This window comes from Monodon monoceros, unplaced genomic scaffold (genome assembly GCF_005190385.1).
Source record: "Monodon monoceros isolate NGI ecotype Baffin Bay Population unplaced genomic scaffold, NGI_Narwhal_1 Super_Scaffold_18, whole genome shotgun sequence".
Taxonomy (NCBI): Eukaryota; Metazoa; Chordata; class Mammalia; order Artiodactyla; family Monodontidae; genus Monodon; species Monodon monoceros.
In genome coordinates this window covers 135958115-135980752 of record NW_021703774.1, presented here as the reverse complement: position 1 = coordinate 135980752, position 22638 = coordinate 135958115, and the positions used below count along the sequence as shown (strand labels likewise).

General features: G+C 41.1%; 1 protein-coding gene across 4 annotated transcripts in view; it reads left to right on the top strand.

Annotated features, from left to right (window-relative positions):
• Window positions 1–92: 92 nt before the first annotated feature.
• The window catches only part of TCEANC2 (transcription elongation factor A N-terminal and central domain containing 2), a 36921-nt gene continuing 14375 nt past the window's right edge, over window positions 93–22638 (top strand). The window contains exons 1-3 of one of the 4 annotated variants that reach the window (XM_029231058.1): window positions 93–215; window positions 827–970; window positions 13510–13651. In XM_029231058.1, coding sequence (XP_029086891.1) covers window positions 869–970; window positions 13510–13651 — 244 coding nt within the window. In that variant the 5' untranslated portion in view covers window positions 93–215; window positions 827–868. Of the gene's footprint in view, window positions 216–341; window positions 409–697; window positions 971–13509; window positions 13652–22638 lie in introns of those variants that run through there. The other 3 variants (XM_029231061.1, XM_029231059.1, XM_029231057.1) reach the window with 3 other exon arrangements.

The following is a 22638-nucleotide window of genomic DNA, read 5'->3' as shown; positions in this document are numbered from 1 at the left end:
CTTCGCGGTGTATTCTGGGGAATGTGGTTTGGTTCACTCCCACCCCCTCCACCCCGCTGACGGGCGTCGGTGTTCTCCCGGCTGGCTGATCCTCTAACGAGAAACTGCAGCAGTGGAAGGAAGCGTCGTTTAGTTCTGACCCCCGAGGTCTAGGCTTGGGCCCTCAGAGGGTGCGTTCTGGAGAGGCCCAGCTGCTGACAGGGCTGCTATTCCTGGTGGGTCTCATCTCACATGACATCGTTGTTAGGCTTCCCCTTCCTGGGCTCCTGAGTGCTGAGGGCAGAGGAAGGTGGTGGTTCCCTTTGCTCTGGGATCAGAGCAGGATCGTCGTGGTTAGGGTCCTTTGACCACGGAGTAGTTCCTGGAGATGACTGGTTGCAGTGAGGACCCTGCTGAGATCTGGAGGAGGTTGTTGGTTATTGGTTACTAGGGGAACCCTTGGGGCTGTGGCTATGGTGCGGTAATTAAGACAGCTTCATTGAACCCGGGGGAACTCTAACCCTGCCACAACCCAACCTAAGTTGGAAGAGGCTTTAGAAGTCACCAGGTTCAACGCCTGGCCCAGTATTGGAAGCCCCTCTACAGTGTGCACTTCTGAAAGCTAGACACCTCCTAATTCAGGAAGTAGACCCATCATTGTATACAGTTTTCAGTTTTTAGGAAGATGTTTCTTTTTCAGGAGGAAATCTTCCTGTGAATTTCACCCAAGAGTCCTAATAATTCAGGAATGCTTCCAGAGTGTGTAGAACCCAATTGTGTCACTTTAGGGAACACACATCACAGAAGCTTTGATGACGTTTTAGAACCTGCCCTCTTTCTTGAGCAGAACACGGTGCAAACACGTGAAGGTAGTTGGAGTCCCCTAGCAATGGATAAATTCGTCCTTCGAACACCCAGAATCCAGAATAGTCCTCAGAAGAAAGCTCCTGGAGGAAAGATTTACAAGCAGGCCACGATTGAATCTCTGAAGGTGAGAGGGGATCTGGGAGTGGAGAAAATGTGCAAAGGACTTGATAGCCAGGAGGTCTGGAGGAGTTCTACTATGGAAGACCTATGAATTACTTATTTCTGTGCGTCCTCCCCAGAGTGTTCCTGACCACTCCAGGTCTGTTTCCGTCATACCTTGTTTATCAATTCCTGCACTACGATACACTCTTCTAATTACTTTGGCTTTGTGGTATGTTTTGCTAGCTGGTAGGATAAGCCCCCTAAGTTATTCTTCTTTTGCAAAATTTTCTTGTCTATTAAATGGAATGTTAAAGTACCAAATATGGTTTTGTGTTCCCTGTACAAACTCAGTAAGATTGGGTGATGATACCATACCCTCATATCCTATTGACCAGAACCATATCACGTGGCCTTTACAGCGACAGCTGAGATTGGAAGAGAGACTGTTAAAATAGATTCTTTGCAACCTCAAACTGTCTGATTTCTGTTAGCAAGGAAGAAGCAAGGAATAGATACAGGATAGACAACCAACACTGAATCAATGGATATAAGTACCCAATTAGTGGTAATTATTACTTCACTAAAAACAAACAAAAAACCGTTTGTAATTAGTTCCCTTTGTCTTCTTGAACCTCTCCTCCTACATTACTGACTTTTTCTTTTCGGTTCCCTTTATTGCTTCCTATTTTCTCAACTAGACTACTAATGTTTGTGCTCCCCAGAGCTTTGTCACATTTTATGTGTTTGGCCAGGGTGATCTTATTCATCTTAAGGCTTCCCATGCTGCTGACTGCCAAACTTGCACCTCTAGACTAGATCTCTGAAGGTGAGAGTGAGATCTGGGGCTAGAGAAAATGTACAAAGGACTGTGATAACAAGGTGGCCTCCTGAGTACTTGACTGATATACTCAGTTGGATTTCTCTTCTAGATGTGCCACAGGCTTACCAGACCCAGATTAGAAAGCAGTAAAGGGGAGTATAAACAAAAGCCCTGGGTTCTAGGCCCTACTGTGCAGCTGTGTGATCTTTAGTAAGTCATTTCCTTCTCTGGGATCTCACTTTGTCCTCATCTAGAAAATGTAGTGTTTGACCTATAGCAGTGTTTCTTCAAAGGAACACTGTTGTCCTTTGGGGCAAGATAATTGTTCATCATTTGGAACTGTCCTGTGAGTTGCACAAAATTTAACATCCCTGGCACTCAGACAGTAAATGTCAGTAGCAATGTCCCATTGTGATGACCAAAAATGCCCTACATATTTACAAGTACCCCTTGGTTGAGACCTACTGAGCTCTAGAAGGTCTTTAAAATCTCTCCTAGTTTTGCAGTTTTGTGACTTCCTGGAACACATTCAAGGTTTTCAACTGTTTGTCAGGGTATCCATGGATAACTGTACACAGTAGTGATTCTCAGTGAGGGATGGTGGTGGGCAGGATTGTGATATTAGACTGTCTGGAAGAAAAAGAGGATGGTAGTAATTGAACTACATGTACACTCACATACAAATACCCAGATTCTAATATACCTTCACCTGACCCTTCTGCCCTTTGTGTCCCCACGTGGGCCCCAGTTGAGAATCACTGTGTGTGATGATGAGAATGAGCCAAGTGAAGATTATGGAATCAGAATAAACAATAGACATATGGAATAACATTCTCTTTAAATGCAATAGTTTTTCTTCCAAACCTGTTTTTTATTCTCCTGTATTTATTTTATATCCATATACCAAGAAACTGGGACTAGAAACTTAGAAATGATCCTTAATTCTTCTCTCTTATATCTAGTTTTCAATTCTGTCTCCTAAAAATCCTTTTTTGCCCTTAACATCTCCCACTTTAAATTCAAAATCTTGTTGAGGGCTTCCCTGGTGGCGCAGTGGTTAAGAATGCGCCTGCCAATGCAGGGGACATGGGTTCGAGCCCTGGTCCGGGAAGGTCCCGCATGTCGCGGAGCAACTAAGCCTGTGCGCCACAACTACTGAAGCCCGCACACCTAGAGCCTGTGCTCCGCAACAAGAGAAGCCACAGCAATGAGCAGCCCACGCACCGCAACCAAGAGTAGCCCCCGCTTGCCTCAACTAGAGGAAGCCCTTGTGCAGCAACAAAGACCCAACTCAGCCAAAAATAAATAAGTAAATTTATTTTAAAAAAATATTGTTGAATTTAGACCAGTGCCATGGTCTGTTAACTTGTCTCTGTGCCCTTGGCATCCCCTGTCATTCCAGCCTCCACACTTATGCCAGAGAAATAAGTCTTTAAAAAAAAAAAAGAAAATCTACTCAGGTCACCTCCCTGCCTGAGGAAACCACTTCCCTTAGTGGTTTCAAATTACCTTTTGATAAAGACATTTCTTTACGTGGTACCCAAGGCCCTCTTGTGACCTGGTACCTGCTTGCCCTGCTGCTCTTCTTATTTACATTCCAGTGTCAACCACTCACAATTTCCCAAAGATGTTGTGTTCTGTCATACCTCTGTACCTTTGCTTATGCTGTCCTGTTTGCCTTGAACGGCTTTTTTCTCTTGTCTTGGAGGCAATATAGTATAGTAATTAAGAACACAGACTCAAGCCAAACTACCTGTGTTAAAATCCTGGCTCTGTCACTTAAACTACCTGTGTGACCTTGGACAAGTTAACCTCTCTGTGTCTTTCCTCATCTATAAAATGGGATTAATAATAATATCTATTTTATAAGGTAGTTACGAAGTTTGAGTGAGTCGATGTATGTGAAGTGCTTGGAACAGAGCCTGGCACATACTAAATACTATGTAAGTGTTTGCTGTTATCAGCTACTTTATGAAATCCTTTGTTCCCATGACCTAGTCAAAAGTTTCCTCTGCTATAAGGTCTTTCCTAACCACCCTCTGTCCACCAGATACAGAGCCAATCTAATCTCTCCCTTCTCTAAGCCATCCCTATATCTTAACATGCCTCTACCATCGCACTTACTTGTGCTATATAATAAGTGTTTCTTTACATGCCTGTGTCCCGCTACACTCTCAGCTTCTTGAAAGACTATGTCTTATTGGTTTGGTGGCCCCAGTAGCTGGCACGGGGCTTGGCATATAGAAGACCATGGTGCATTTTTCTGAATGACGAAATGGTTAGTTTTTTGTTTTTTGTTTTTGGTTGCACCCTGCGGCATGCTGAATGACCAAATGAATTAAACTCTAAAAGCCTTGGCATGGCATATGAGACCCTTTTATTCTGTTCTGTCTGAGGTGCCATCTCACCTCATCTCTTATAGCTCCCCGTTCACGGGAATGCATTCCAGCCACACCCCATTTTCTGCTCTTCTCTATCTAAGCTATTCTCTTTCATGTCTCCAGGGCTTTGACTTGATGTTGGTCCCCTTTCCTGCATCTTTTACAGAATGAATTCCTACCCATTTGTCATCCCGCTCAAGTGAATCTTAGATTGTTTCATGAGTACAGGGACCTTGGGCGTTTCATTTACCTCTCCACCCTTGGACCTGTCACAGTGCTTGGCACATACTAAGTGGTCAATAAATATTTTTTAAATAAGTGAATGATGAAATGCTTCCTGGGTCCTTTGTGGGGAATTAATCTTTCCCTCTTTGATACTCTCTTGGCACTTGGTTCAAATATCTGTTGTAGCACTTACCTTACTGTATTGTAATTATCTGATTACCTGTAGTTTCCCCAATCTATTATGAACTGTTAGGACTGTTGGGACTGCAGTCTCTTATGTTCTGATTCTGCTTTAAGACCTAACACAGTGCCTGCTACATTGTATGTAAAAATTTATTGAATAAACAATAATCATTATTTGGGGATGCCCTTGCTGGGTCTGGATGGTAAGCTACTCCACAAATGTTACTGTGAAACAACTTTATGCTCAGTACTATGCTAGGTACTTTAGGGAACATAAGAAAAATTTAAGATAAAAGTATGAGCCTTAAAAAGAAAAAGAACCCACCTGCCAATACAGGGGACATGGGTTCGAGCCCTGGTCCGGGAAGATCCCACATGCCGCGGAGCAACTAAGCCCGTGCACCACAACTACTGAAGCCCGCACGCTCTAGGGCCCGCGAGCCACAACTACCGAGCCTGTGTGCTGCAACTGCTGAAGCCTGCGTGCCTAGAGCCCGTGCTCCGCAACAAGAGAAGCCACCACAATGAGAAGCCTGCGTACCGCGATAAAGAGTAGCCCCCACTTGCTGCAACTAGAGAAAGCCCACATGCAGCAACAAACACCCAACGCAGACAAAAAAAAGAGTTAAGAGGGAAAAGAGCTCAGCATCTGTTTTAGTGGTCAGAGCACCTTAAAGAGATGGAAAGATTTGGCTAGGTAGAGGGAAGTAGCAACATACAACCATTCAGTAAGTGGTACTTGCTGTTCTCTTTCGTTTATGCATGCACACATGCTTACTTTCCTGTGTATACAATGGCAAATTAAAAACAAGTTGAGTTAAATATGAATTCTAGAGAGTTAACTAGGTCCACGTTCTGCCAAGTGACTATTCCCACACACCACTATCATGTTTTAATGACAAGAATCTGCTGAATATTCAAGCCTCAATTTCCTCATCAGTAACATCAGAAATAATATTTAACCTGCAGAGTTGTTATGAGGGCTGAATAAATAAATGCATATTGAAAGGGCTAAGCATTGTGCCTGGCACACAATAAAAGCTAATAAGTAGTTCCCTCTTTTCTCGTATGGAAAGCAAGAGGCTGTGTAGTAAAACTAGAGATGAGAATGATGATGATAGTAATAATGGTTCCTGCTTACATTTACTGAGCCCATTTCTGTGGGCCAGGCATTGTGCTAAGTGCTTTACATATATTAACTCTTTAAATTCTAATAATAGCTCTGTGAAATGGATGGTTTTACCATTTATATTTTACAGGTGAAGAATCTAAGGCACAGAGAGATTAAGTAGCTTGTCCAAAGTTATGAAGCTTTCAGTGGCAGAACTGGGATTTGAACTAGAAAATCTGGTTCCACAGTCTGTGAACTAAAAAAAAGTGGAGGTTTCTGAATGCCAGCAGAGGAGGTGTAAAAATCTTGGAATATTAGGACCATTGTACTTCTGTTATCAGCATATTACAAGTAATTTTGCCATAGCCTTATCACATTCAATAAAAGTGACACTCAATAAGCTCATGTGGTGTACATTTGAATAGTAAAGGTTAATTTGGTTAATCTCTTCTTTCTCCCTAAGGGAAAGTGATTTCTTCTGTTGGTTGCAATGGGAGATTTTTTTAAATGCAAAGATTCTGAAAAGATGCTAATTATTTTAGGTTCTGCACTTAAGAATGCTTTATAAATCTTTATATTCCCTTTGTAGGATTGACTAGCCAATATGTTGTCCCCTGCCCCCACCAGTGGAATGGTGCCCATTTTATTGCTTATGAGCGAAACATTTTCCTTAATTGGTTTTACCAAACCTGATATTCCAGCTATCCACAACTGTAAGACCAGATGGTATTTTGGAGAGCACCTTTTCTTTCTGGCAGTAACCATTCCACTACTCATTATAGCTTCCCCATTCATATTTTATTTCCACTTCCCTTTTTCCTCTAAATAATTCAGATAAGAACTTGCAGTATCCATTTTGGGGCCCATATGTGGACAAAAATAGGGAAACATTCTTTGTATGTATGTGGAATTCTCTGGAACGGGCTGCTATATTTTTCTATTTTTGCCCTAATATTTCAGATTTGAAGGCTGTACTATACTTAGTCCTTGAGGGTAGATATAACTTTGTTCAATTACATCTACTGCACACTGGGGATAGAGAGACAAGTAAGAAATTGTTCTGGCCCTCAAGTTGTTCATAGTCTAATGGAGAAGACAGCTTTGTAGATAACTATTTGCAGAAAGTACAGATGGGGCAATTGAAGCCTGTGCAGATTACAAACTCAAAAGGGAGTTTGGTCAGATGCGGTTGGAGAGAGGCAAGCAAGGCTTCATACAGGAGGTGATTCTTGAAGAGTCTTTCAAAATAAGTAGGTGTTATCATGTGGTTCAGGCAGAGAAAGAGCATCCGAGGCAGAGGATGTGAAATACTGTGGTTTGTTTAGGCAGCTTCAAATAGTTTGATGTATGTTGAGCCAACGGTGAGGCTGAAAAGGATGTCAAGAGCCAAGTCATGTTTGTTAAGACCTTTTATGCCATACTAAAGAGCTTAGGCTTCTGTAGTTCCATATGCTGGAATGATCTGATATGAAAACCCCAACCTCATTCCAGCCATGTAGAAATGCTCAATAAAAAGTCTCCTGTACAGGGACTTCCCTGGCAGTCCAGCAGTTAAGAGTCTGCTCTTCCACTACAGAGGGCGTGGGTTCCATCCCTGGTCGGGGAACTAAGATCCTGCATGCCGCATGGTGCGGCCAAAAACGAAAAAAAAAAAAGTCTCCAATACAGAACTGAGCTTGAAAAGAAGAAAGAGAAACACTCAGGTGCCAGGAAGAAAGAGGAAATCCAAACCCAGAGCTGGAGATAACAGGCATACCTTGGAGATATTGCGGGTTCCGTTCTAGACCACTGCAATTATGCGATTTTTTTTGGTTCCCAATGTATATAAAAGCTACGTTTCCACTATACTGTAATCTGTTAAGTGTACAATAGCATTATGTCTAAAAAAATGTACATACCTTAATTAAAAACTTGCTGAATAATTATTGCTAAATAATGCTACCCATCATCTGAGCCTTCAGCGAGTTGGAATCTTTTTGCTGGTGGAGGTTTTGCCTCGATGTTGATGGCTGCTGACTGATGAGGGTGGTGGTTGCTGAAGGTAGGGGTGGCTGTGACATTTTCTTAAAATACGACAATGAAGTTTGCTGCATCAATTGACCCTCCTTTCATGAATGATTTCTCTGTAGCGTGCAGTGCTGTTTGATAGCATTTTACTCACAGTAGAACTTCTTTCAAAATTGAAGTCAATCCTACCAAACCCTGCTGCTGCTTTATCAACTAAGTTTATGTAATCCTTCATTGTCATTTCAACAATCTTCACAGCATCTTCACCAGCAGTAGATTCCATCTCAAGAAACCTCTTTCTCTGCTCATCCATAAGAAGTAACTCGTTATCTATTAAAGTTTAATCATGAGATTGCAGCAATTCAGTCATATCCTTAGGCTCCACTGCTAATTCTAGTTCTCTTGCACTTTCCACCACATCTACTGTTAATTCCTCCACTGAAGTCTAGAACCCCTCAAAGTCATCCATGAGGTTTGGAATCAGCTTCTTACAAACTCCAGTTAATGTTGATATTTTGACTTCTTGTGAATCATGAATGTTCTTAATTGCATCTAGAACGGTGAATTCTTTCCAGAAGATTTTCAATTTACTTTTCCATCAGAGGACTCAACTATCTATGGCAGCTATAGCCTTACGAAATGTATTTCTAATCTATTTCTAGATGCATGTATCCTAGAAATGTATTTCTAGGACTTGAGAGTCAAAATTACTCCTTGCAGCAGAATGGATGTTGTGTTAACAGGCATGAAAACAACATTAATCTCGTTGTACATCTCCATCAGAGCTCTTGAGTGACCAGGTGTATTGTCAATGAGCAGTGATATTTCGAAAGGAATCTTTTTTCGGAGTAATAGGTCTCGAGAGAGGGCTTAAAATATTCAGTAAATCATGTTGTAAACAAATTTGCTGTCATCTAGGCTTTGTTGTTACATTTATAGAGCCCAGGCAGAGTAGATTTCGCATAATTATTAAGGGCCCTAGGATTTTCAAAATGGCAAATGAGCATTGGCTTGTACTTCAAGTCACCAGCTGCATTAGCTCCTAACAAGATCGTCAGCCAGCCCTTTGAAGCTTTGAAGCCAGGCATTGATTTCTCTCTAGCTATGCAAGTCCGAGATGTCATCTTCTTCCAATATGAGGCTGTTTTGTCTACATTGAAAATCTGTTGTTTAGTGTAGCCACCTTCACTGATTATCTTAGATGGATCTTCTGGATTACTTGCTACAGCTTTTACTTAGGCACTTGCTGCTTCCTTGTATGTTATAGAGACGGCTTCTTCCCATAAACCTTATGAACCAACCTCTGCTAGCTTTAAACTTTTCTTCTGCAGTTTCCTCACCTCTCTCAGCCTTCATAGAATTGAAGAGAGTTAGGGCCTTGCTCTAGATTAGGCTTTGGCTTAAGGGAATGTTGTAGTTAGTTTTTTTGTTTTTTTATGATTCTGATTTCTCTCCTCTCTTAACATATCAATTATACTTCTTTATTTTTTTTTGAATTTTATTTTATTTTTTTATACAGCAGGTTCTTATTAGTTATCCATTTTATACATATTAGTGTATATATGTCAATCCCAATCTCCCAATTCATCACACCATCACCCCCCCTCCCCGGGAATGTAGTTAGTTTGATCTGTGCAGACCACTAAAACATTCTCATATAAGCAATAAGGCCGTTTTGCTTTCTTATCATTTGTGTGTTCACTGGAGTAGCACATTTAATTTCCTTCAGGAACTTTTCCTTTGCATTTATGACTTGGCTAACTATTTGATGCAAGATGCCTAGCTTTTGGCCTGTCTCGGCTTTCAACATGCCTTCCTCACTAAGCTTAATCATTTCTAGCTTTTGATTTAAAGTGAGAGACGTGTTTCTCTTCCTTTCACTTAAACACTTAGAGGCCATTGTAGGGCTATTAATTGACTTAATTTCAATATTGTTGTGTCTCAGGGAACAAGGAGGCCCAAGGAGAGGGAGAGAGATGGGGAAATGGCTGGTTGGTGCAACAGTCAGAATATTTATCAGTTAAGTTTGCTGTCTTGTATGGGCATGGTTTGTGGCACCCCAAAACAATTACAATAGTAACATCAAAGGTCACTGATCACAGATCATAACAAATATAATAATAATGGAAAAAGTTTGAAATGTTGCAGGAATTACCAAAATGTCACACAGAGACACAAAGTGAGCAAATGCTGTTGGAAAAACAGCATCTGTAGACTTGCTCATTGCAGGGTTGCCACAAACCTTCAATTTGTTAAAAAAAAAAAAATGCAGTATCTGCAAAGTACAATAAAGTGAAGTGCAATAAAACAGGGTATGCTTGTATATAGTTCCATGCAAACCAGGTACAGAGTTTAGGGGCTGGGGTTTTAGGGCCAGTATGGGGACAGCAGATAAGGCTTCAGGCCACATGAAGCTGGGAGTCAACACAGGGCTACTATGCTTTTGAAAAATGAACTAGAAAAATTCCATCCACCAGTCCAAGGAATCAGCATGAAGATTGTATCATCTCAGGGTTTGAGTTCAAAAAGAGTTGACCATAATAAATTAGAACCTCACACTTATTACTATGTGTGTATATATATTTTTAACTTCGTGCTATCTGCAAAGCTGAAAAATTAACATGAAAACTGGCCCAGAACCAGGGAAATCCAAAGGCCTTGGCAAAGGCAAAGGTGAGATTTCCCTGTTAAGACACTTCACAACCTAGAGTACACAGGACTCCTGTGGAAAACAGTCTCCATTAAAGATGAATTCATGGTCAAAAATTACAAAACTCTACAATAAAATAAATTACCAGGAGGGAGGATGAGCAGGCAGATGTAAATAATAGGATTTCTACTCCAAGAAGCAGAGATAACAGTCTGAAAGAGACCTTAAATATGTTTAAAACGTTCACAGGATAATGAAAGTAATAGAAATGATAAGAATAGGATAGTATGAAAAGAAAACAGGCAGATTTAGAGAAAAAAACAGAATTTGTCCAATGAAAAAGCATATTTGTTGACAAAGAAACACATTGAACAGGTTAAAAGTAGGTAAGTCATAGCTACGGAGAGGAATGCTGAATTGAAAGCTAGATCTGAGGAAATCACTTAGAATGCATCCCACAGAAATAGAAATATGACAAGTTAAGAGACTTGAAGGACAGGCAGAGACCATGTATATTTCTAATAAGCGTTTCAGAAGGTAGAGACTTGTGAGGAGGATACTGGTATAGATTTCATTGAGTATCTTAAAAATTGTAAGGGCAAACACTAAAATGATAGAAATAGAATGTATAACTTCCAAACCATAAAAGAAAAAACAAGATTAAAGAAAACTCAGGCTGTTAAATAAAAGATAAGAAAAGAAGAAAAAAGCAAAGAGAAAGTATGTCCAGTGTATCAGTAACCATAATAAATGCAAATGGATTAAACATGCCTATTAAAAGATAGAAACTCTCAGATTGGATAGGGGAGGAGGAGCAAAATAAAGCAGCCATAGGCTATTAAAGCATAATGACCCAGAAAAAAGTTGAAAGTAAAGGATGGAAGACATATGAATGTATAATAGGCAGGAGTTCATTGAAGCAATGTTTATAATAGGGAAAATGTGAGGGGGGAAAAAGTCCCTAAATATCCATTAGGGGACTAGATTTTAAAATTCTAAGACATTGTATATAAAAATAATGGAATAATATTCAATACTATTAAAATAGATCAACTGGGTTTATACGTATCAGTATGGGTAAATCAAGAAATTATACTGAGTGCAAAAAGCAAGCTGCAGAACACTATATTTACACCTTCTTCCTACTGAAAACATCCCTTACCTGGCTTCATCGATTTATTTGTCATACCATTTAACACTGAAACTATTTTATATTGTAACGGATCATAAAAAAGGGCTCTGTCTCAATTTTGGCTAGGGCTCCTAAAGGCTGAGAACAAAGGAATAGCTATAAAATGGTGTTCCCAAATGTTATTCTAGACCATCTATACAGAGCTTGTGAAGGCAGATAATGAAGACCAGTTTTGGAATCCTGAACCTATCACCTACCTTAGGCAATAAAGAAAGTTGAAGGTAAAAAAAAAAAAGAATGTTGAAGGTAAAGAAAGAGAGGAGATAGAATTCCTTTGGATAAAGTGGGAGGGCTATGGTATTTTCACTCGGAGAACGTGACCTCAGTTCCTGGAGTTGGTGGGCACAGAGACCAGACCTGTGCCTGGGAAAGTCTAAAAACAGGGTGGCAACTGATGCCACAAGAAGGAGAAGTGGCTGCTGTGGGAAAGCTGTTATGCACAGAGTTTTTCAGGGCAAAGATGTGGGCGTAGTGGAGAAAATGCTAACTGGCCTGGAGTTGAATTAAAGGAGCTCAGTTCACAAGGATCCTTGGAAGGGCAGTGGGACCCCTACAGAGAGAGTGGGTGAAGCAGTTGCCAGAAACTGGAGACTTAGGGTGGACCTGTAAGCAGCTGGCTGGAAGAGGCCTTGCTAGTGTTGTGGGAACTGCAGGTGAGATCTCAACCATGGGAGCTCTCCACGGAACCACAAAAACATCTCATGAATATCTGCCAAGTCTAGAGAGCACTGAAACCTGATGAGCGTAGCATCACAACCAAAAATAAGGCTTTTGCTTTCCCTTACTGCTTCTTTTTTTCCCAGTTTCGAACCTGGAAGGGCCAAAGACCAAAGCAAACAAGCAGATGGGGGAGGAGGAGAAGCAGAGGTGGGGAAATAGAGAAGTCCCCAGACATCCCCTTCTCCCACCACGAGCAGCTAGGCTAGACCCCAGCCAGGGAGGGAGTTGAGACTTTTTGGGTTGCTTTTTATTGAACTATCACATGCATGTAGAAAAGTAGACAAATATGTACGTCTTAACAGATTTTCGCAGAGAGAACACACCTGTGTCACCAGTATCCAGATCGAGAAACAGGACATTTATCAGAGGCCCCTGTGCCCCTTCCCAGTCCCTACCTGGGCCCACCTCCCCAGGGTAATGTTGATAAAAGCAAGAAAAAAAAATTTTTTTGTGCAATTATAAAAGCTACTTTATTTTTTTGTCTCCCAGTTTACTTAAAAAAAAAATTCTTAGTTGAAATAATTTCAAAACTACAGAAAAGTTGCAACACAGTACAAAGACCTTCCTCATCCCTTTCACCCAGATTCCTTAATTGTTAATATTTTACACTTAATGGAAAGATTCGTGTCAACTTTAAGATAGTGGTTTCTTCTAGAAACGGAAGGGAGGGAATGAAGGGCGAAGGGTGTAAGGAGACTTGAACTTTACAGTGTTTTATTATTTTATGTGTAATGACAAAATGTTAACTTTTTTTCATTATAAATAGTGAGTTATTCTCTACCTTTTTATTTGTTTAAAGTTTTAAAAAATTCTTCAAACGAGAGGGTTTGAGTTTTACCATCTAGGAAGTAGGGAGCTGTTGAAGTGTGCTTTTTATTGTTGAAATAAATATGTCTTTATGACTTCTCTGCTCTCTGTCCTTGCCTATGAATTAAGATACTTAAGTGAGCTATAAGGTTGATTCACCTCAGCATCGTTTTTCTTTTCTTCCCCTCCTTACTGCCTCTCAGTGCTAAGTGCCCAGTGGTGTCTGACATGGTAAGATTAAAACTTGCACTTTTCCTAATAGATGTAACCCTCTTCCTGATTTGCAGTAAGCAGGAGCTGCTTTTAAGCAATTACCCATCATTTGGGGCCATCACATATATTGTGCTTTGGTTCAGGTCATAATCAATAATTCATATGTCAATAGGAGCCCCATTAGCTCAGGTGAAGGCAGATGTCTTTCTAATGAAAATGTTCCATTTTCCAAATGACTTTTCTTTTTCTCAGAGAGTTGTGGTTATAGAAGACATAAAAAGATGGAAAACTATGTTGGAGCTTCCTGATCAAACCAAAGAGAATCTAGTTGAAGCCTTACGAGAATTAAAGAAGAAAATACCCTCCAAGGAAGTGTTAAAATCAACAAGGATAGGTATGTTCCTTCCGAATTTTATAAGTGCTTATATTTTATCTCCTTCTTTCTCCTTTCCTCCCTCCCTCAGACGTTATCTATCATATCAGTGCTTCTCAAACTATCTGTGGTAAGAGATCATTGTTTAAAAAATTCTCCATTGGTTACAGACTAATACTCTTAAAATATAATAAAAATTACCAGAAAAATGAAATTAAAATATACAAAATGTAAGCCCTACTTTTTAAAAAAATTATACTCAACAAATGTAGAAGTACTTTGTCAAAGTTTTAAATGCTTGCTTCAGTTTCTGTACTTACTGCATGAACTTGTAACTAGCATGATCTGTGGATAACGTTTTGAGTGTGCTTGATGCTTGGGTGTGCAAAAATGAAGAAGACATGATTTGTGACCTCAAGGAACTTAGGGTTTGGTGGAGAAACAAGCAGGTAGACAAATGGGAGTAGTAAAATAGTATAGGTTAAAAATAAAAGCATATAAATACTGTCCATGGTACCATTCTGATCTGTACAAGGTATATGCTGGCACTGAGGACAGAGTAGTCTTACATCTGAGGAATTCAGAAAAGGCTCCATAGAAGAGGCGACATTTCACTTAAATCTTGGCTTTTCCATCTTGAGTAGAAATAACTTCCAAAGCATGGTTTGTAAAAACAAAATAATAGCAACATTTGCTGCTACATCATTTATTACAGCATTGGAGATATTTTAAGAGGTAAGTCAGGAACTGCGTTGAATTACCATTTTAGTACAGTACACAACTGTGAATAATATGCGAGGGAGGGCCAACATGTGTTCTTCAAGCTGCTCCCAAGTCCCCGGGGAGTCCAGGGTAGTCGTTCACAGCTGCTGTTCTTGCCCTCACCAGTGCAGCCATTGCCTTCTCTGCCTCCCCTTGACCTCTTGTTCATGAGAAGCAGGAGAGAAAGCAGCTTCAGACTGGCGCTAACAGCTGGCAAGAGCTGTGTGAAATTCCCCAGAGGTTCCCCCAAGAGTCTTGAGAGTTGCACCCCTGTAATATAAACCAGAATCTGAGAAAATTAGATGCTTAAAGAACATAAAACCCTATCATTATAGCCAAGGAGAGTCTCCCATCTGCTGCTAGATTTTCTCTTTATAGGTTGTGGTCGCTAGAGGGCAATAAGACCATTCATATGAGCAGATAAGGTATTTCCACCAGTAGAGGGTACTAGTGGTTAATATTTTATGACATGTATACATGTACATATGTGTATGTATATGTTCATATTTAGGCACACCACAAATACCACTTACAATCAGATCTTAAATATCAACATAATAGTCTGGAATTGTCCTACAAATACAGAACAGATGACAATTTTTAAAAAATCATTTCTATTTGTCCTTTGAGTACCATTGTGAATATGCTTTCAAGAAAGGGTGTGTCTGATGTTCAGAGATTCCAATTCAAGAATCATAATGAAACCACAACAAGGGGGTATAACTTAAGAGGAGCTGGAAACCATCCAACTTTTGAGTCTTGACCCTATCCCAGGCCTTTCCATAACCTGAGGTTGTGTGGAATATACGGGTTCCTTGGTCAGTTGCTAGCCTGAAGATTCATTTGGATCATTGCCTGAGAATGTTTACATTCTTCCACCTTTAGCCTCCTGCCTGTCCCTATCCTGTGGGCTGTAAGGGACAAATATTTACTGAGTACCTTCTTTGTGCTAGGAACTATGCTGGCATAATGATGAAGGAGACAGATACTGTCCCACCTTTTTGGAGCCTGCAGTCTAATGGAAGGACAGGCAATTTAACAAGACTTTATCATACAATGCAATGAGTGCTCTGATGATGAGGGGAAGTTAGCCCAAGGAGTATATGTGTTGGGAGTAGAAAAGATGTTAAAGAATGTGTCAGGCCTGGGTATATCACGTGAGCTGTACAGAGGGCTGGAGGTGGGAGAGAACACGGTACACTGCAAAAACTAAAAGAAGTTTTGTGTACTTGAAATGTAATAAGCTGGAGACAGAGTCTGGACCAGATGGAGAAGACTCTTTGTAAGCCATTCAAAACTGTTTGGTCTTAGCATGCGTATTAGTTACCTGTCCCTGTGTAAAAATTATGCCCAAATTTAGCAGCTTAAGTGTCTGTTATCTCACACAGGTTTTCTGAGGGTCAGGAATCAAGGAGCTGCTTATCTAGGTGCTTCTGGCTCGTGATCTCTTAAGAGGTTATAGTCAAACTGTTGGCTGGGACTGTAGTCATCTGAAAGCTTGACCAGGGCTTGAAGATCTGCTCCTAACTCCTCACTTTTGGGATTGCTGGTAGGAGGCCTCGGTTTCTCATCACCTGGGCCTCCCCGTAGGGCTGCTCATGACATGGTGGCTGACTTTCCCCAGAATAAGTGATCCGAGAGAGAATAACCGAGATGGAAACCATAGTGTCTTTTATCATCTAATCTTGGAAGTGACATACCATCACTTCTATTATATTCTGTTGATCACACAGACCAACCTGGGTACAGTTGGGAGACAACTACACAGGGGTTATGAATACAAAGAGGTGAGGATCATTGGGGGCTATCTTGTAGACAGGCTATCACAGCATGTATTTCTTTTAATTTAACCTAGATATATTCTACCTCCTGGACCTGCAGATTTATGTTCATTTGTAGAAGTTTTACAACCATTATCTCTTCAAAAGCACGTCTCCTTTATTCTCTCTATTTATTTGTTCTGGCATTCTACAATTAGAAATTTGTTAGATCTTTTATTTTCCGTGCCCCTTAGCTCATATGTCTCCTTGTCTCTCAAAAAATTCTGGGCAGTTTCTTTAGTGTCCCACTATTGTGGGACATCCAAGAGGAAATGTCCAACAGAATGTTGGATGTACAAGGCTAAAGCTAAGGAGGGACAGTAAATATATACTTGAGAGTCATCATCAGCATATAGTTAGAAACTGAGGCAGTTGCCCGGGGAGAGTATGTAGGAAAAGCAAAGAGCCAAGTCCCAAATCCTGAAGCGCATCAATATATGAGGCTCACAGGAAATGGAGAAGGTGTGAGCAGGGAAATGGGAGAGAACGCTGTCATGGAATGGGAAGGAGGGCTTCTGAGAGGGGATTCGTCAGCAGTGTCCATCGTTGTCAAAGGGCCAAAGAAGTGAATTCTAAAAATTGCACGTTGGATTTTACAAAGTAAGGTCATTAATGATTTTGGTAAGGACAGTTTCAAAGGCAAGGTTAAGGGCAGAAGCTTGAGGAGTGAGGAGGAGGTAAGGAAATGAGCTGTGAAAACAGACAACTCTTTCAAGAAGTTTGGTATTGAAAGGAAAGAGAGAGGTGGCAATATCAGAAAGGAATGTGGAATTGAAGAAAGTTCTAATTTTTAAAATAGGAAAGAACCTAACCTGTTGAGTGACAGGTTCGTAGGGAGACCTTATCAGGGAGAATGGACCAGACTTAGTAAAGATTGACTGTGGAGATGAGGATGCCATGATGCCTCTCATTTTGTTGTCACCCATACCCCCTTTACTGGCTCTCTCTTTCTACCTTCGGATACACTTAAATCTTCTCCTTTAATTGTCTGCCATCTTTTCCAGATACCTCGTTTCACTTCTTCCTTTTATAGCCAATTCCTTTAAATATGATTAAAAATCACAACTCCCATTTCTGCCCCTTCCCCTCCTTCATTAAATTATTTCCATGCTGGCTTCTCCCACAAACACTATTCTTCTCTCTAAGGACACAAGAGATTTCATTCTATCCAAATCCAGTAGTCTTACCTCAGTTCTCATCTTCCCAGAACCGTGAACTTGAGACCATTGATTACTCTCTTTTCTGTCAATATGAATGATACTGAACTTGTTGCCAGTTCTTTATCTATTTTTTAAATGTTTATTTCCTTCAAGCCCTTATCTGAGTTTGTAATTACTTATTTAATTATTTACTGAGTTATTTTTTGTTTACTGTACAGTAACTCTATGCCAGCAAGACCATGCAATATACTTTATTCAGCAGTGCATTTCAAGCATTAGTGTGGCATATAACAGATGCTCAGGATATGTTCATCAAATTAATGAACATGACAGGGTCAAACAAGATTTTCTCTGTGGCGCTTTCTAGCTTTCTTTATTCCTGTTTCTCGCCTTTCTCTGTTTCGTCCATCTTTGTCCCCCGTCCTCTCACAGGAGGTACTTTTCCAGAAAGCTCAGACCTCAGTCTTTGGCTGCTGCTTTAGAGCACTTAGCCAGAGAGGCCATCCACTTCTCCAGCTTAACTGAGGCCTTAATTCAGAAAACTCCTGGCTATGCGTCTCCTGTCCTGATCCATTTCTGAATCTTAGATTTTTAGAAATACTGTTCCAATTTACATTGCTACAGTTTTCTTAAAATCTTACTAATTTACTGGGTAAAAATAGCATCTTGTTTTCATTTGCTGTATAGAATGGATTGTTTTCTATTTGTTTATTGGCACTTTGTCCTTTTTTTGTGAATTGTTTGTGTTCTTTGTCCATTTACTGTTGAGATCTTATAGTTTTTGTTTTCTGTTTCTGAACTTTATAAATGTCAATGTCATAAACGTTTAAATCCATTTAGCTACCTCAGTTTATAAACAAGGAAATTCAGACTCAGAGAGATGAAGTGACTTATCCAGGGCCATATAGTGAGTTAGCACCAGAGATGTAATGAGAATCCACGTCTCTTGGGGCAGTGTTCTTTCTTGGTTAGCAGACTGCCATTGTGCCCTGAATCCCAGCCATATGTGCCTTAATTTTACTGGACCATCTCTATGGGTTCTGCCATCTGCTCAAGCTCACCTCTTTTAAATCAGAATTTAGTGCCTTTTCTTGTGTACTTCAAATGGGAGTTTTCTCCTAGTATTTTCATTTTAGTCAGTGTTTGCTCTGACATAAACTCTTTAGGTGCAAATGTCCAGCAGGCAGTTGGAGATGTAGGACTGAAGCTCAGATGAGAGACTAGACTAAAAATATGTATTTGGAAGACATTTGCCTGGAAGCATTTGCTTAAAATCACTTAAGTGGATGAATTCTCTGAGTAAAAGAAAAGATTAAAGGGCTGAAGGATTGAGCTGGGGAGAATATCCGTGGCAGGGAAATGGGAAGAGGAAGAGGAGCCGGTGAAGAGGCAAGAGTGTAATTAGAGAGAGGATGAGAACCAGGGCTGTGCAGTGACACGCGGGCTAAGGAGGAGAGTGGTTTTTTTTGTTTTGTTTTTGTTTTTTGCGGTACGCGGGCCTCTCACTGCCGTGGCCTCTCCCGTTGCGGAGCACAGGCTCTGGACGTGCAAGCTCAGCGGCCATGGCTCACGGGCCCAGCTGCTCCGTGGCATGTGGGATCTTCCCGGACCGGGGCACGAACCCGTGTCCCCTGCATCGGCAGGCTGGCTCTCAACCACTGCACCACCAGGGAAGCCCAAGGAGAGTGTTTTGAGAGGCAGGGGAAGTGAGTAACTTCCCTGTTCTCAAGTGGTCTGGGAAGTTGAGGGCCAGCTGGGCAAAAGCCTTTGGATCTAGCACCTAATGGGGCCTCTGTGTCTGAATACCTTTATTATAAAGGAAACCAGTGGGCGGGGATATTAAGTAAATGGCTGATGAGGCAGTGGAGTTAGACCTTGCACTCAACCTGGTAGGCAGGCATGCCCCACTTCTGCAATACTGTAGGTATAAATATTCTGGGAGAAGTTTTAAGTCCATCATATTGATCTGATTTTCATTTATAATTGATTCACAACAAAAAACCTTGTACTTACAAAGTGCTTTCACATCTACGACTTCATTTGATCCATATAACAATTCTATAAGGTAAATATTATTATTTCTTCATTTTACAAATGAGAACACTGATTTCCTCATTTTACAAATGAGAACACTGAGGCTTAGAGAGTTTAAAGTAACTTGCCCCAGGTCGGAAAACCAAATAATAAGCGACAAAGCTAAGGTGGACTTATGCCATGTCATGCCACCTCCTGAAACCCAAAGATGCACCTTTGTCCACGGCAAGCTCTTACTTGTCCTTTAAGACCCAGATGAAACATAATCGTCTTGGTGAAGCAAAAAGTGTTTGTTGAATGAATAAATGAGTTAGTGAGTGAGTGAATGAATGGGTTTATGATTTGACTTGCCCAAGTTCATGGGATAAGTTAGTGGCAAGGAACTTTCAAATGGCCTTCTGTTCTTAAGTTGTCCCATAGATTCAGCAATCCTGAACTGCTGATATGCTCCTGTGTTCATTATCTGTGAATAGTGCCATAACAAATCACCAGAAAATTAGTGGTTTAAAAAGCACAGATTTATTATCTTACATTTCTATAGGTTAGAAGTTCAGTACAGGTCTCAGTGAGCTAAAATCAGGGTGTTGGCAGGGCTACATTCCTTTCTGGAGACTCTAGGGGAGAATCTGTTTCCTTGCCTTTTCCAGTTTCTAGAAGCCACCTGCATTCTGTGGCTTGTGATTCTCTTCTTCCATCTCCAGAGCTGGCAATGGTGGGTCGAATTCTTTTCACACCTCATCTCTCTGACCCACTCTTCTGTCTCTTCGGCCTTTAAGGACTCATGTGATTAGATTGGGCTCGCCTAGGTAATCCAGGCTCATCTCTCCATCTCGGGGTCCTTAACCTGAATCACATCTGCAAAGTCCCTTTTTCCGTGTAAGGTAACATATTCAGAGGTTCTGAGGATTAGGGCATGGATGTCTTTGGGGACTATTATTTTGCCCGCCACAGCCCTTCAATTACTCTGTGCCCTTTCAGGTTCTATGCTCTTATTCACTCTACTGCTTGTCAAGACTCTGGACGAGAATTGCCTCTTTCATGGATTCCCTGGCCCGTTTGCCAGCCAAATTGACTCCTCTGTCCTTCTGGCCCTTGGTTTCCCCCTTCAGTACTATCTTAGGACCTGTAACACTTTGGTGCACTGTTTTTGTTTAGGTGTCTTCTCCTGTGCTTAGACCTACCTGGAGCTCCTTGAGTAAAGGGCTGTGTCTTGTTCAACATTCTATCCCAAAGTCTAGCACAGGGCCTGGTACTTACTAAGTATTTGATAATGTTTGTTAAATGAGCAAAAGACCGCTTCCTGCAGGGAATTTGTCTTAATGTGCTGGGATGCAGAAGCCCCGAACTCTTAAACCCAAGGGACTTGACCTAGATCATAAGACCAGCCAGTGGCACTGCTTGCTTTAACATAAACTTCATGGAGCAAATAATGACTTTTTGCAGATCATTAACTTCCTCGATGTAGCTACTGACCAACTTGTGACCTTGGGGAAAGGTCATGGAGCCTCATTTTTTCCATCTGGATCAGGAGGAGGTAGGACTGTATGATCACTGGAGGCAACAGTATAGGGTTAATACTTGAGCTCTGCAGCCAAACTGCGTGCATTTGAAACTTGTCCCTGCTTCTTACTTGCCATGTCCTGCACAAGTTTCTTAACCTCTTAGTTCCTTAGTTCTTTACCTGTTAAACAGGGAATCATTATAGCACCTCATAGGGTTGTTCTGAGAATTCATTGACTTAAATGTAAAGCATTCAGTGCAGTGGCTAACTGTCATTATTGTTATCATGAAATTCCCTTTTTCATTTAAAGTTTGTCATTCTGTCTTGTTTTTTATAGAAGAGGGTTCCCTAGGCCTTCTCTCTCCTCTTTTCCTGCCCCAGACTCAGTGCCTTCCCTGCTGTTACTCTTCCTTCTGTCACCCTCTTGCTTGCAAAGCTTGCATCCCCCAGGTCTCCTCATAGCCCCTGCCCTTCTTGGGGTGGTTTCCCTGGTGCTGGGAGAGCCTCCTGACCAGTCCAGGTGGGGCTCCTGTGGGAGTATCTGTGAGGTGTACTGCCCCCTGCAGGCCAAGAGCAGTGATTCCTTTGCCCTGGCCTGAGAGTCGAAGACTTCTGCCCTTTGGCTCTTCTGATTTAGGAATATCAAGAAGGTGAACAACATTATCTTAACAGAACTTTATTGGACACTCTCTGTGTGCCAGTCCCTAATAACAGAGAAGGACAGGGTGTTGGGGCATTAAGTATGCAGGCTCTGGGGTCAGGCTGCTGTGCTCAGATCCTGGCTTCCATGCTTACTAGCCATGAAGCCCTGGGCAAATTGCTTGGCTGAGCTTCTTTGTAAAAAGAGATATAATAGTATTTACTTCATTGTGTAATTATAAAAAATTAAATGATATAATTCCTGTAAAATCTGGAGTAGTAAGCAGGAAGGGTTCTTAGCAATGGGTAAGAATTAGAAACTTTTCATTCAATTCTTTACAGTATAGTTCCATTATTTTGTTTGCAATTGTGTGATTTTCCCAATCCACTGCATCCATATTCAAATGTTAGTACAAAGCCAATTTGAAAGCCAAATGTAAACTTCTTTTTCTTTGTAATATACCTGTTTGATTCAGTTCAGCAAACATTTCTTGATTGTTTTGTGGTAAGGCACTATGCTGGGAGCTGGGAATATATCTTGGAGTAAGGAGTAAGGTATGGGGCTCTGCACCCAAGATGTTTACATCAAGTTTAGAGGGAAAAGTGGGCATTTAAACCTTCTAGGCAGAGGGAGCAGTGTGAGCTAAGTACAGAAATGTAAGAAGGCCAGACAGCCTGACCCTATCAAGGACACGCAAACTGCTTTCTATGGCTAGAACTTAGCATCTGGAGGCCAAAGGGGTAGGAGGGCTGGGACTGAGGAGAGGAAGGAAAGAGAGAGATATGGTGAGAGGTATGGCCAAAGAGGTTCCAGGTCATCGAGGGCTTGAATCTGTACTTAGAAATTAATTTGAGGACAGAGGAGAGAACCATTGAAGGGCTTCTGTTAAGGGAATGATGTGATTAAACTGTGTTTTTAAAAGGTTAATTTGACTTTAATATAGAGGATGAATTGGAGAAGGCCACTCTGGGGACAGAGATTGATTAGTAAGTCATTGCAGTAGACCTGTGGAGAGGTGATGAGGACCTGAATCAGGGCAGCAGGGAGAATAAAGAGGGACGTGAGGAAAAGGAAAAGATGCAAGAAATGTT